Genomic DNA, 14,425 nt, shown 5'->3' with positions numbered 1-14,425 from the left:
GTCGACAACAGACTAAATATTTTGGCACAGTGTTACTGTCTTTGTGGGGACATGTTCTAAAATGTTGTCGACACACTGATAGTAATCCCTGGCTGCCCCAGATCTTTTGCCACTGTTGATGTAAAGACATCTATAAAACCTGCTGGATAGGGGCTCTCCAGGACCAGGGTTGGAGACTGTAATCAGTTCTTTTACTGCTCCAGGTTTCAGTTGAGAGAGAGAGCGCCAGCGCCCCCCTAGCCCCTGACCAGTGAATGAAGCCTGCGCTGTGTAACGGTGCAGTGAGCCTGACTCCTCCAGCCAGCAGGGAGCGCTGTAGCCGCAGCAGCAGTGGGGGCCAGGCGAACGCCATTATGTCCACCTCCTCCTCCTCCTCCTCTTCCTCCTCGGAGGCCTGCCAAGGGGATACCCACCGCGGGGGAGGAACCATTCGAGTCTACCTCCCCAACAAACAACGCACAGTGGTACGGTCTGGCCCTCTCGATGTCGTTAAGTATGGGGCTTCATTGATATTAGAGAATGGTAAAACAGTGACTTAGCGTAGCACTAGAGATCACAACTTTTAAAAAGAAAATGATTTTTGCTGTGACAAGACTGTCAGCTTCTAAAAAAGGCACACAATCAATTTAAAGTAAACGCAAACCCTCGCTCTGCTTGTATTGACGGCGACTCTCTGTGTGGATGGGCAGGTGACCGTGCGCCCTGGACAGACGGTTTACGACAGCCTGGACAAAGCCCTGAAAGTGAGGGGACTCAACCAGGACTGCTGTGCTGTCTACAGACTGCTTAAAGGGTAAGCCACGGGACAGGGGTTCACTGAGCGGTCATTCGGCCTTAAAGATATGTCAAATGTCGGATGAATGAATCCTGTTTTAAATGCCGCTATACACAGCTGTAACAAGGACTATATATTCACACGGTAATTGTTCTGAGGTTCAGCTGGTATTAGGGCGCTCCCCTGAACACTTTGTTTAGTAAGATACAGGGTACTGATGCTTGTGGCAGAGTAGCACGCATTTCATAGTGATCCACTATATAAAATAAAGACTGATTGATTACTGTACTGCTGTACTTCTGTTACAGCTTCTGGTAGACTCTTGTGGTATCATTTATGTAGTTTCTCTGATTGCTTAATGTTAAATAAAGTTTTTTTTTTTTTTTTAAATGGTCTCTCAATCCTAAAATTCTTGGTGATGCAGAACGTTTTGGCATAGAGCACTTTGCTAATTATGGTTTCTGCTGAGGTGAGTGTTTGAGAGGCTACCTGTCACATCGGAAATTGCTTCCGAAAAGGTGGAGGGCGTTCGAACCTGGACATTCTTGTAACAGAAAACATTTCGAGCGATGTTTGCTCGAATATTGGAAAATTCGCCCCAGCGCTACACTCTTACAGTCCGGGGACGGGGAGGCGTCAAAAAAAAAAAAAGGTCTAAACTAGTTTAGAAATAAAATGTTTTCATTTTGTGGTTTCTTTGATTACATGATGCTAAATAAAATATTTCAATTATGTTTATTGTGTGTGTGTGTGTGTGTGTATTTTGGTTCATTCTAAATAAATATTATAATATCTATATATATATATATATATAAAATAATTTATTTTAAATGATGTCAGACTAGCTGATTTGAGTTTCTAAGATTGGGACTCGATTTTAAATCAGTCAGTAAATTTTTTTTTTTATTTTATTATTATTATTATTAATAATTTATTTATGTATGTATTTGGCAGGAGCTATTATCCAAGGCGACTTGGTGCTAGACAGCTAGCAATCAAGGAGAGCCCGATGCGTCAGTAGAAGTCACTCCTGGGTTTTAGAACTCCTCCTGATCATGTGCCAGGAGCTCTTGGTGAATCTGCTCCGAATTGTTATCACAGCATGACCGTGCAGCTGCAGGGGTCGGATACTTTAATGTTGAGGTCAACATTGCATCTCTGTGGTTTTACATGGGCTGACTGTGACTGTCTGTTGTTGCTTTTTCAGTCGAAAGCAGCTGACGGACTGGAACACTGATGTCACCCCACTGGAAGGGGAGGAGCTTCTGGTGGAAGTGCTGGACCATGTGCCACTCACCATGCACAACTTTGTAAGTGCCACAGCGCCCCTTACTGTATGGAGGAAAGCACTGGATATTTAAAAAAAAAAAAAAAAAAAATTTAAGAGACTCTCTACTGTCTTATGGTGGGAATACCCACCCCACCCCACCCCCTAACATTCATGAAATAGTTTTTGTTACTTTTTCAAAAAGTATCAAATGTTAATCCTATTCACTTGGTGTGACACTTACCACACAGTATAACACGTCATATAACATAGACTTGTTTTTGGAAAAGAAAAGAAAAAATTTAATATTTTTATTTATCATTTATTTCTTTTAGCACTTCGTTACAGGACTGTTGACAACTGCTGACGTTTTGCATGCAGGCGAGGTAAAGCAGTTTTCGTATTTTGTTAAGCAATTGGAAAGCTGACTGTCCTCCTACTTTTTTTTTATTTTTTATTTATTTATTTTTTTACAAAAAAAGCCAGTTATATTTTTTTTGTTTATAACACCTGTAATCGGGCGTGGTTTTTGTCAGCGTCGAGGTGGATGACCCCTCGATGTGATTTCATCGATTTTTTCCGGTTTTGTGTTTTTTCGCTCAGGTGCGGAAGACCTTCTTCAAGCTGGCCTACTGTGATTTCTGCCACAAGTTTCTGTTCCACGGGTTCCGGTGTCAGACTTGTGGCTACAAGTTCCACCAGCACTGCAGCAGCCACCCAATGTCTGCAGCCATGTTCAAGGTGTCCCACGTCGTGTTCGTTACGGGTGCCATAACGTACACAGTGTACCTTGGGGGGGGGGGTCACAGGTTTGACACAGCACAGTGTCTGTCAGGGTATATATACATATATATATATATATATATATATATATATATATATATATATATATATATTTCTGTATCTAGTTTCGGACAGGTGTTGGAGTTTTTAATAAGATTCAGGTGCATGAGTTCAGTCTGTTTTCTGCAGCATTCTTCGTGCTACTCTTCTTTGCTCTGTGCTAAGCTTTTTGTATTTAGACACCCCCGCCAAATCTCTGTGGTGTTTCTTTCTCTTACAGGTGTTTACCGAATCCTGATTCCTCAAACATCCCCATCCTCATAATTCAAGACCCTTCCATGGAAATACGTCCGTCCGACCCTCCTGACACCCCAGAGCCCCCCGAGTGAGTTACACTGAGAGACAGAGACAGACAGACAGACAGAGACACATACAGACACACACACACACACAGCGACAGCCACAAACACAGACACACAGAGAGACGTACACGCACGCACGCACACAGAGACCCACTTGCTCTGAAAAAAGACAGGGTTCCAGGGCCGTGAAAAAGTTGGTGTCTTAAGAAATGCAGCAGATACTCTCAGCCCGGGTTTAATCTAACCCTCTCATCTTTGTCTTCAGGCTGCTGTCTCAAGACTCTGCCTTCCCGTTCCCCCTGGCCGGAGGTGAGGGGCAGTCCTTGCAGAGGTACCGCTCCACGTCCACTCCCAACGTGCACATGATCAGCACTGTGGGGTCGGCAGGAGTGGGGATCATCGAGGTAACACGTTTAAAGAGCGGCTAGTTTTGAGTGTCTCTTTCACGGGTGTGTTGTCTTCCATGACTTCTTGAAACACAGTACGGCGTACTGCACTGGTGGCACAGTGGCGCGGTGGTTAGCGCTGCTGCCTCACAGCGCCAGGGTCCTGGGTACAGTTTTCGGCCTCAGGGGGTCTGTCTGTGTGCAGTGTGCATGCTCTCCCCGTGTCCGTGTGGGTTTTCTCCGGGTACTCTGGTTTCCTCCCACAGTCCAAAGACATGTTGTTCAGGTTGATTCTAAATTGCCCTGTGTGTGTGTGTGGTGCCCTGCAATGGACTGGCATCCCATCCAGGGTGTAGTTCTGCCTTGCGCCCTGTGTCTGCCAGGTTAGGGTGGGTGGATGGATGGATCTCCTGCACTGTACATGAACAGCGCATCTGCAGAACCGGGTGGTTTGTAGAGTGGGTCAGTCATAGTGTGGTTTTGCGACCAGGCTGTGCGAAGTCTTCGCTGGGGATCGCTTTGGCTGTGGCGCTTCAGAGGGTTAGGGCAATCAAAACTGGCAGGGAATGTTTCTCGGGTTAACAAACCAATCAGGTCTCATCACAATCCTTTTTTGTTGTTAATTTTCAGGAGGCATTAAAAATGGACTACATTACTGGTGAGTATATTTAAACGCATTTGTGCTGCAGAGAACCAACCCCACGTACAGACAGTTTCAGATTTGTGCTACATCATTCTGACTAAACTGAGAGGCACACTCGCACAGGCACTCTGCAGCTGTGGCCAAAAGTTTTGCAGCACCTGTTTTTAGAATTTTAACAAACTTTGCTTCATAAAGTCGAATGAAAGCTGCTGAATAATGTTTTGTTAACATGTTGAGTAACTCACCGCTTTGCAGTTTTCCGTACACTAGATGAAAAAATTGAAAAACGAAATACTGCTCCACTAGTACGACTTTTGCGATTTCGTTTTGTAGATCACACGATGTTAAATAAAGCATCTAAAATTATAGTTGTCTTTATTTTTAAGTTATGTCTGTATCCTAAAATTCTAGGTGTTGCAAAACTTCTGTCCACACCTGTGCTCTTCACAGATTTAATACGAACATCCACAGATAGTCTTTGCTTTTTGGAATTTAGGTAGGTTAAAACCTTTTAAATATCTACTGACAACCAATTCTAATTTATCACCCCTGTCCTCCTCCTCCTCTTCATCTCCTCCTTTTCCTATCACAGTTGTGGATCCTTCCCCTAAGCCCTCGACCAGCCCCTCCCCTATGGGCTCCCCGGGGAGAAGACACCTCCCCCCAAAATCCCCTTCAGAGCACCCCAAAGAACGCAAGCAGTCTTCGTCCGACGACAAGAAGAAAGTGGTGAGCCAATTTTTTTTGGGGGGGGGGATTTTATCTGGTCTCCCCAACATAGTCAGCCGGCAATTCATTTGTATTGAAAAGCATGCTAAGATACCAAACCGATCTCTCGGCTTGCTTTCGTTTTAGTGTAATACACGTTCACTGTCACCATCAGTTTGATTTAAGCGTTGCATCTAACAAGCAGGTATGTCTTCATACATTGCTGGTTAAAGAAAAGATCCTTGATATTTAACAGCTGCAAACTTAACGTTAGTAAGTTTTTTTTTTTTTTGACACGAACAACTACACAGACCGACACTTAACATGTTTACTGTGTTGTGTGTTGTAAACGGCCCTGTGTGTGCGTTTCCAGCACCGCGGTGGGTACAGAGACTCCAGCTATTACTGGGAGGTGCACGAGCGAGAGGTGTCCATGCTGAAGAGAATCGGGGCTGGCTCCTTCGGGACAGTCTACAAGGGCAAGTGGCACGGAGATGTGGCTGTGAAGATCCTCAAAGTGACTGATCCCACCCCAGAGCAGCTGCTAGCCTTCAAGAACGAGATGCAGGTGCTCAGGTGAGCTCAAAAGCCAGCCAGGGCCTCAGTGAGAAAAAGAGAACAGACCGCTCGGACTCATTTGAAAACACAGAATCTTTTTCCCTGGCGTGTCCGAAGTGGCGGGGACTGAACGCGCCTGTAACCGAGATGGATTCGTCCGCGAGCATGGGGGTGATGGGAAATGTAATTTGAGTGGTCCATGGGAAGCCATCTTTTGAGGCAGTGGAATGCAATTAAAAAAATATATATATATTTTAAACAATATACACACCTTGCTTAAACAGTTGTAGCAACACTTGCAACACAAATAAAAAGGTCCTTATTTACCCTTTTAAACAAGTGAGCGAATGGGGAAATATTAAGGGTGCACAGAGATTGATTTCAATTCGTTAGAGTTTTAAACGCTACTCCCCCACCCCCACCCCCCCCACACACACAGGAAGACGCGACACGTCAACATCCTGCTGTTCATGGGCTTCATGACGAAGCCGAACTTTGCCATCATCACGCAGTGGTGTGAGGGCAGCAGTCTGTACCACCACCTGCACGTCATTGAGACCAAGTTCGAGACGATGAGGAGGATCGACGTGGCACGGCAGACAGCGCAGGGCATTGAGTAAGACTGGCAGCCTCTTATCATAACTCCCCAAATCTCCGCGAACTGTAGGCACCTGGAATTTTAGGATTGAGACATAATTTTAACTATTTTATTTAATATGATGTAATCAAACAAGATACAGCCTGGTATTAGAGCCAGAAACCATGTTAATGGTAGATTTTGAAATTCCACATTTCTTTAATTTTTGTCAGTTTTTCGTTACGTGTATGTTAACTGCAAAGTTGCATTTAATTCACGAAAGGCTCAAGTTGCACCGTTCGTGTTGTTCCCAACACAGAAGTGCAAGCAAAACAAAGCCAGGTGTTTTCAACCTTTCACTTTTCAGATATGGTCTAAAAGCATTGTGGGTTTCCTAATTTTTTTACTTCTTTTTTTTTTTTTTCCCTCCAGTTACCTCCACGCCAAGAATATCATTCACAGGGACCTGAAATCAAACAGTTTCCTTTTGTCTCCTACGGACTAAGCAGTAAGATGTCTGAACGTGTTTGCTCTGGGTTCTGTTCCTTTAATATTAAGTTTGGATCATTTTTCTCGTATTTTTTTTAATGTTGTAGTTCCAGAGTTGAAGAGCCTTCCTCAGTCCTCTTAAATCAGGGCTTCTCAAACTCTGTCCTGGGGACCCCCTGTGGCTGCTGGTTTTCAATCCAGCCGAGCTCTCAATAAACTAGACCCTTAATTGAACTGATAATTAGCTTAATTAGGCTTTTTTTTACTTGTTTTCAGCTCTGTTTTCAGCACAGTTTGCATATTTCAAGTTAGCTGTAACAGTTGATAAGCAACTTCAACTGCAACTGTTTAAGAGCTGAAAACAAGTAAAAAATAAAAAATAATAAGTCTAATTAATCAAATTATCAGTTCAGTTAAGGGTCGAGTTAATTGAGAGCTCGGCTGGATTGAAAACCAGCAGACACAGGGGGTCCCCAGGACAGAGTTTGAGATTATTTGATTAAATTGAATTAAATGTGGTTCATTTTTAATGAATCCTTAAAATGAGTTCATTCTATGGGGTGATGCAAAACTTTTTTTGGCCGGAGCTGTAGTTTGATATGGTTGGGGTGTTCGTTGGGTGTGTGTGTGTGTTCCTCGACTCCCGTGTCCAGATATCTTTCTGCACGAGGGCTGGACGGTGAAGATTGGTGATTTTGGATTGGCCACTGTCAAATCCCGGTGGACTGGATCTCATCAGGTTGAACAGCCCAGCGGATCTATCCTGTGGATGGTAAGACAGACTGGACCGCCTTACTGGCACTTGTAGAGTTTTCACACATTATTATTAGTTTATTTTGACAGACCACTTTATCCAGGGTGATTTACAGCTGTCACAGACCAATACAAGATTACAGTGCAAAAATAGTATTTAAACACTTGAGTGCAAATGCTACCAGAATACAATATGAGATCAGAAGTAACCGTTTAGGGTTAAAACTGTTTGTATCTACAATAATGTGATAGTAGTGCAAGGGTAGGGCATCAGCTGACGATGCAGTAACATGGTGCTGAGGTCAGGCAAGCCCAGCGCAGAGCAGGAGGGGCGGATCAAGACAAGCGTTAACAACACATTGATAACAAGAATCAGGTCTTTTATTTAGTGTCCAAAACCGGTGACATGGCCAAAGAAGTTTAAATGAAAGCAAGGCATAGAAACTTTGCTTCCTTCAGCCGAAAGCAGTGCAAGATTTCAGACCAGTGTTCTGTTTTATCTAACTGCTTTAAGATTTGTTTTAAAAGGCTCTTGGTTAATGTGGATAATGACCATGTGTGCATGTCCGTGTCATCTCTCCCTCCCTCTCTGTCTGTCTGTCTCTTCCCAGGCTCCGGAGGTTATCCGGATGCAGGAAAGCAATCCTTACAGCTTCCAGTCTGACGTGTACGGATATGGAGTGGTCCTGTTTGTGGTCATGTCCGGAACGCTGCCTTACTCCAACATAAACAACAGAGACCAGGTGAGCTCTGTGGCTTTGTGATCCACGGTGAGGGTTTCTCAGCAGTGTTTCTCTCCACTGCCCGGTTCCTTGGAATGGGAAGCCTAGTCACGTTGGCGATGCTGAATCACTGGGATCGTTCCAAAGACGACTCGACAGTGTTTTCAGATTAATCTGCTAGTAGGCAGAAGACGAGCACAGATGGGTACTTTCTTTGTGTGGTGTTTCGTATCCCAATACAGGTGAGCATTGTTTATAACTCAAGACCAAACGCAGAGCAGCACTGCTCACTGTAGGTTCACCAAGGAGTTGTTGAATGAGAATTATTTAGAATTGGTATGAATGCATACTCTCCCTGGTATCGTGATGCACATCGAGTCGTGACCTGCCTACGGCGATTATAGATCGTACCATGACGTTGGGATATGGTTATATGCATATGCCGGACTGGCACCCGTTTGTTCTGGTGTTGATAGGAGATTGACCTAATTACACGACTCCTGTGTTTTCAGATAATCTTCATGGTGGGTCGGGGTTACCTGTCTCCTGATCTCACAAAGGTCTACAGTAACTGCCCCAAAGCCATGAAGAGACTCATAATAAACTGTCTGAAATTCAAGAAGGACGAGAGGCCACTGTTTCCGCAGGTAACGTGGTGGTGGTGGTGTGGACGGTTTGAAAATAAACCTCCATTTGAAACGTCTGTTTTAGTATTTCTAAAATCTCTGTCATTGTGTGTGTGTGTGTAATTCTTCTTCTTCTCCCGCCTCCTTTAATTTAGTCTCTGACTCTTGTGTTTTTTTGTGTCAGATCCTGGTTGCGATGGAGCAAGTTCAGGAATCCTTGCCCAAGATCGAGCGGAGTGCGTCGGAGCCCTCTCTCCACCGAGCGGTACACTCGGAGGATCTCAACTCCCTGCTGCTGAACACCACACGCCTGCTGCAGCTATGAGAGATCATCTCCATGCGGCACAGCGCAGCCAGACAGCTGCTGCTGTGAGAGACCATCTCCCCCCAACACAGCACAACCAGACAGCTGCCGCTGTGAGAGACCATCTCACCCCAACACAGCGCAACCAGACAGCTGCCGCTGTGAGTGACCATCTCCCCCCAACACAGCACAACCAGACAGCTGCCGCTGTGAGAGACCATCTCACCCCAACACGGCGCAACCAGACAGCTGCCGCTGTGAGAGACCATCTCACCCCAACACGGCGCAACCAGACAGCTGCCGCTGTGAGAGACCATCTCACCCCAACACGGCGCAACCAGACAGCTGCCGCTGTGAGAGACCATCTCACCCCAACACGGCGCAACCAGACAGCTGCCGCTGTGAGAGACCATCTCACCCCAACACGGCGCAACCAGACAGCTGCCGCTGTGAGAGACCATCTCACCCCAACACGGCGCAACCAGACAGCTGCCGCTGTGAGAGACCATCCCACCCCAACACGGCGCAACCAGACAGCTGCCGCTGTGAGAGACCATCTCACCCCAACACGGCGCAACCAGACAGCTGCCGCTGTGAGAGACCATCTCACCCCAACACGGCGCAACCAGACAGCTGCCGCTGTGAGAGACCATCTCACCCCAACACGGCGCAACCAGACAGCTGCCGCTGTGAGAGACCATCTCACCCCAACACGGCGCAACCAGACAGCTGCCGCTGTGAGAGACCATCTCACCCCAACACGGCGCAACCAGACAGCTGCCGCTGTGAGAGACCATCTCACCCCAACACAGCACATCCAGAGCCCAGAACAAACCCAACTCAACACAGCACAACCAGAGCCAAGAACAAACCCAACTCAACACAGCACAACCAGAGCCCAGAACAAACCAAACTCAACACAACCCAGCCAAGCCTAGTCCAGCCTTGCTCCCTGAAATCAGGCCTTGAAGGGAAAAAAAAAAACTTTTTTGGGAGAGAGAGAGGCAGAGGACTAATTTGCGATTGTCAAATCACTGATTTACCACGTCACTTATCCAGTGCAAGGCTAAATAGATCGCTGCCCTCTCCTGCACTGAAAACTCGTCTTTGTATTAAAAATATTTTGTTTTAAGCATTTTACATTTTGAAAATTATTCCGAGAAATCGCTGGCGCACTCATAACTTATACCCGGGCTGCTAGATTCCGTTTAATTTATTAAACGTTTAAACATTTTAAGAATAGATCGTTTTAAACGTTACTAAAATAATTTTGAGAGAGTTTAATTTTAATTATTCTAAATTACAGCATAGGTGTCTAAATAATAGGTCTTCTGATTTTCAGGATCTTACTCCTTAAAAAATTCGATTGGTCCCTGTTATAAGCCGTTTCTTGTCTCTCAATTACAACTGAGAAACGCGTTAGTACATTTTTGATTTAATTTTGGGGCTTTTTAAATCCCAAGTCTTCCTTTTTCATTTCCAGGCAGAAGCAGCGACTCTTCATTTATTGTGATGCGGGGTGTCACTGCTGTGTAACGCAAAGATACAAGCAGGTGAAATATGTTGTAAACCCTTGAAGGGTACGTTATATTAAGTACAAAAACACAACAAGCCTGATTTCTATACAAATCTTAAAAAAAAAAAAAAACGTGTTTGATTCTTTTCAGACTAAATTATACAGTTGCCACTTGACTCGGTAATAACAGGAAAAGCCAGTAGGGGGAGCCAGCTAGGCAGGCAGCGTCGATTTCAATTGCAAGGATTAAATCGCTTTGAGTTCCTTCAGGAATCGTTGCATTGCCACAATATACGATCTGCTGCGTGGCTGAAGAGTTTCAAGCGTTTTTATCCAGGCTCTGTGTGTGTGTGTGTATATATATATATTCTGTAGTGTTTAAAAGGAAGGGAGTGTTAAATTAGCTCAGTGAGTGAATAAACACATTGCCTGGCTGCTTCGTTAGTTATCAGTTGAGGCCCTCCCTGATCAATTATGTTCATGTACTTTGATTTATTTATTTTTAATTTTTTATTTTTTTTTTTAAATGTCTCAGTCCTAAAATTCTAAGGTGATGCAAAACGTCTGGCCAGAGCTGTCGACTCCACGAGGTGTCTAGAGGAAGCCGTTAATGTTTTACAAAACTGCAGGGGTCTCGACGAGAGATGTGTTTAAAGTTCATCCCAGACGTGCGCGGTTGGATTGTGACATCGCTGTCAGGGTTCGGCATGATTGGCTGGATCAGCAGTGATGCTTAAACTGGTCGTTCGGCCTCCCAGTGTAACCTAGGGACCCAGGGCGATGCCAAACCCAGTTAGATAGAGGCTCTGATAATGTGTCCAGGCCTGTTTTGGGAACATGCGAGTCAGATTTGAGTTGTATTATCAGCGTAACGTGTACTGTATTTGAATAGAAAGTGTTACATTTATTTTGATGGGTGTAATTATTAATCTTTTTATCATTATTATCGGGCAGGTTTTTGGAAGGGGGTCTTAAGATGTAAGCAATAATAGTTGACAGTCTAGTTGTGTAAAGTAACTTTTTAGTTCTCTCTCACTAGTTTGTCTTGTAAAATATGGAGATACTGGATTTTATTCAGAGATAATAATTAAAAAATTGGATTATGCATTGGAATTGTCTTGTGTGCTTTTTATAACATGAGTGGAAACCAGAGTTTTACAGTTTCTAGCCTCTTGAATTATTTAAAAAATTTCAAGATATGATCATTTTGATCATATGAGCGCTCTTTAAAAGAGGACTCGTATTTAATTTTTTTTCTGCGTTGTGTCTCGGTTTTATGATTTCTATCGAATTGAAAGGGGTGGTGGAGCACAGCCCTGCCTCTAGAATCCGCGGCCTCATTTTGAACCACTGCAGTGCCTCTGTCTGGAGCACTGTATTTATCAGGGCTTAAAAAAAAAAAAAAAAAAAAAAAACATTTCAAAACTTGAGCGTGTCAGAAAACCTGTGGAAATTGCATCGTTGATAAAGAAGCCACGCTTCGTTATGATTAATAATAGACTTTATTGATTGTGTGTGTGTGTGTGTCTGTGTGTGTGTGTTAATTCGATAGCACAATACTCTTAAATATGTTCCCATATTTTATTGTCACACAATCACATCGAAGATAATATGTTTGTACAGATATTTATTTCATAAACAACTTGGCGACCGCAACGCGTGGGTACAATTTACAGCACAAGGGGCAACAAACAACCAAACACAATAATCCAATTTACAGATATAATTTTGCACGACAGTTTCTAACATTCACTTCTCAAAGAGATATATATATATATAATATATAAAGAAATCCATTAAAACATTTGAATAAAAAAATAAACGTGATCCAAATACAACTATTACCGTATTTTGTCAAATATTTAGTTGGGTATCAGACAAAAGTGGTTTCTAACAGAGAGCATTAGATTCTTTTTTTTAAAATGATGATTATTCTTGTAATATTTTTGAGGAACTGGATGAGTGACCTCTATGTACTGCAGTTTTCATCTGAACTATGCTTTCATGCTTAAAACAATCTTAACTTTTTTTTTTTGTTATTGACAAAAAAAGTTAAATAACTTTTCTCAGATGCCAAGCCACTGCTAAGTGAATTGTCGCCCTCTAGTGGTTCGTCCCGTTCGCTACAAGCACGTTTTGTGGCCATTGATTAGAATACAGCCCCAATCAAAATGAAAAACCAAAAAACCACGATTGATTAGTGGTAAGATCTGCAAAAAATTAAGCTTCAATATTGTATGCTGTGTAATAGAAATACATACAATAATAATAAAGATGATTATTCAAGTGTTTCAATAGGATTTTTGGTAACAAGTGTAAAATCGAACAATAATAATAAAAAAAACACAAAATAATATAAATAATACATAAAGAAATTACAAAAATAAAAATAAATATTCCAAAAACCCACATTCATCCATTCAACACGCAAATATTGACACAGGCACATTAAAACTGGAATTTGAAGAGAACAGATAGAATTGCCACAAGTTCATCATAATATTTAGTACTAACTGTACAGTATTTTGATGTTACAGTAAATGGTACAACTTTTCCACATTTTGCACTTTTTTTTTCACAAGTTTTCACATCGGATGCATAGGAGAGGAGAATGGGGTGGGGTGGACTGTATTTACAGCTTTGGGTAGGGAGGGAGAGAGAGTCAGAATTCCTTCATCGCAGGAGTAGTGCATAGCACGGCAAAGAAAATTAGAATTTCTCAAAGGATTGGTTCATTTAAAAGACTGTCAGTCATATGAGGTTTACAATTCACGAACGAGAGCAGACTGATCAGCCCATCCAGAGCTAGTCCGGTTCTGAGCAGCTGATTGATCGCAGAACTTTGCCAAGTCGGGTCTGAAAGGATCCCAGTGATTCAGCAACATGACTTGGTAACCCATTCCATCCCCTCACCACTCTCTGTGTGAAGAAGAGTCTCCTTCAACATCATGACTAGGTAACCCATTCCATCCCCTCACCACTCTGTGTGAAGAAGAGTCTCCTTCAGCAACATGACTAGGGAACCCATTCCATCCCCTCACCACTCTCTGTGTGAAGAAGAGTCTCCTTCAACAACATGACTAGGTAACCCATTCCATCCCCTCACCACTCTGTGAAGAAGAGTCTCCTTCCCTCTGTCCTAAGTCTACCTCCACTTCATTTCCAACTGTGTTGTCTGGTCCTGGTTTCTGTGCTGTGCATTAACCCTTTTAAGATATTAAAGAATTCAATCAGTTCTCTAATTCTTCTTTGTTAACAGGCTGAAAGAACTGAATCTATTCTAGTCTCTGTAGCCCTGGGATTAGGCTGCTGGCTCTTTGCTGGACTCTCCCCAGGGCCACAGTGTCTCTGTAGTGCTGTGGTGACCAGAACTGGACACCAGTACTCAGACTGGTCTCACCAGTGCGTTACACACCCTCATCATAATCTCCTTGGATTTGTGCGCTACACTTTTGGCCATATACCTAAGCATTATCTTGGTAATTGCTGGCTGTTAACAATGCCGAGTCTGTTGCATTCAGTGGAACTACAAGACTTTAAGGCATCAGTAACTCAAGGAGAAGCTAAAATGTTTCTCGACTTGCACACACAGTCCCACTGCAAGACGTTTCGAGCTGCAGTGGAATCACTTTGCAGAAATTCTTGAATGGCTATTTCTTGCTTACTAAACGTTACAAGGTATTTTCACTGAAATGCCTTTTTTCTTTGCCGTAGTTCTTTTATATATCATTTTTAGAGCATTCAAAAAAATCTCACTGCAGTTGATTGGAATTCTAGATGTCTGGGAGAGAGGGAGGAAGGGGGCTGTACAGGGTAGGCACATTTCACAAAGGGTGGGGGGCGGGTGATCATAAAATACTTGGCATAGATAACGCTGTGTCCCAAAGTTGGTGGAGTCAGGCAGTCCTGAAAGCGGGGGTCAATTTCAGGGTTGCAAAACCATTTTTAATTTCCAC

General features: G+C 43.4%; 1 protein-coding gene across 1 annotated transcript; it reads left to right on the top strand.

Moving 5' to 3' along the window:
* Positions 1 to 203: 203 nt before the first annotated feature.
* LOC121305491 (serine/threonine-protein kinase A-Raf-like) lies at positions 204 to 10,085 on the top strand. The gene is made up of 15 exons (XM_041237131.1): positions 204 to 464; positions 690 to 793; positions 1,983 to 2,085; positions 2,646 to 2,783; positions 3,065 to 3,210; positions 3,453 to 3,591; positions 4,204 to 4,231; positions 4,809 to 4,945; positions 5,298 to 5,500; positions 5,922 to 6,098; positions 6,492 to 6,538; positions 7,202 to 7,320; positions 7,913 to 8,044; positions 8,536 to 8,670; positions 8,834 to 10,085. Exons 1-15 carry the CDS (start codon positions 255 to 257, stop codon positions 8,972 to 8,974), a joined length of 1,959 nt encoding a protein of 652 aa, XP_041093065.1. The 5' UTR covers positions 204 to 254; the 3' UTR covers positions 8,975 to 10,085.
* The last annotated feature ends 4,340 nt before the right edge of the window (positions 10,086 to 14,425 follow it).

This window comes from Polyodon spathula, chromosome 43 (assembly GCF_017654505.1).
Source record: "Polyodon spathula isolate WHYD16114869_AA chromosome 43, ASM1765450v1, whole genome shotgun sequence".
Taxonomy (NCBI): Eukaryota; Metazoa; Chordata; class Actinopteri; order Acipenseriformes; family Polyodontidae; genus Polyodon; species Polyodon spathula.
The sequence above is the reverse complement of the archived record's forward strand: the minus strand, read 5'-3'. Positions and strand labels throughout refer to the sequence as shown.

What these genes read in the sequence shown, in the direction of transcription:
- LOC121305491 (XM_041237131.1), top strand. Translation starts at nt 255, where the DNA reads ATGAAGCCTGCGCTGTGTAACGGTGCAGTGAGCCTGACTCCTCCAGCC. An exon ending in CCAACAAACAACGCACAGTG is followed by an intron (nt 465 to 689) that starts GTACGGTCTGGC and finishes GTGGATGGGCAG; the next exon opens with GTGACCGTGCGCCCTGGACA. An exon ending in CAGGGACCTGAAATCAAACA is followed by an intron (nt 6,539 to 7,201) that starts GTTTCCTTTTGT and finishes TCCCGTGTCCAG; the next exon opens with ATATCTTTCTGCACGAGGGC.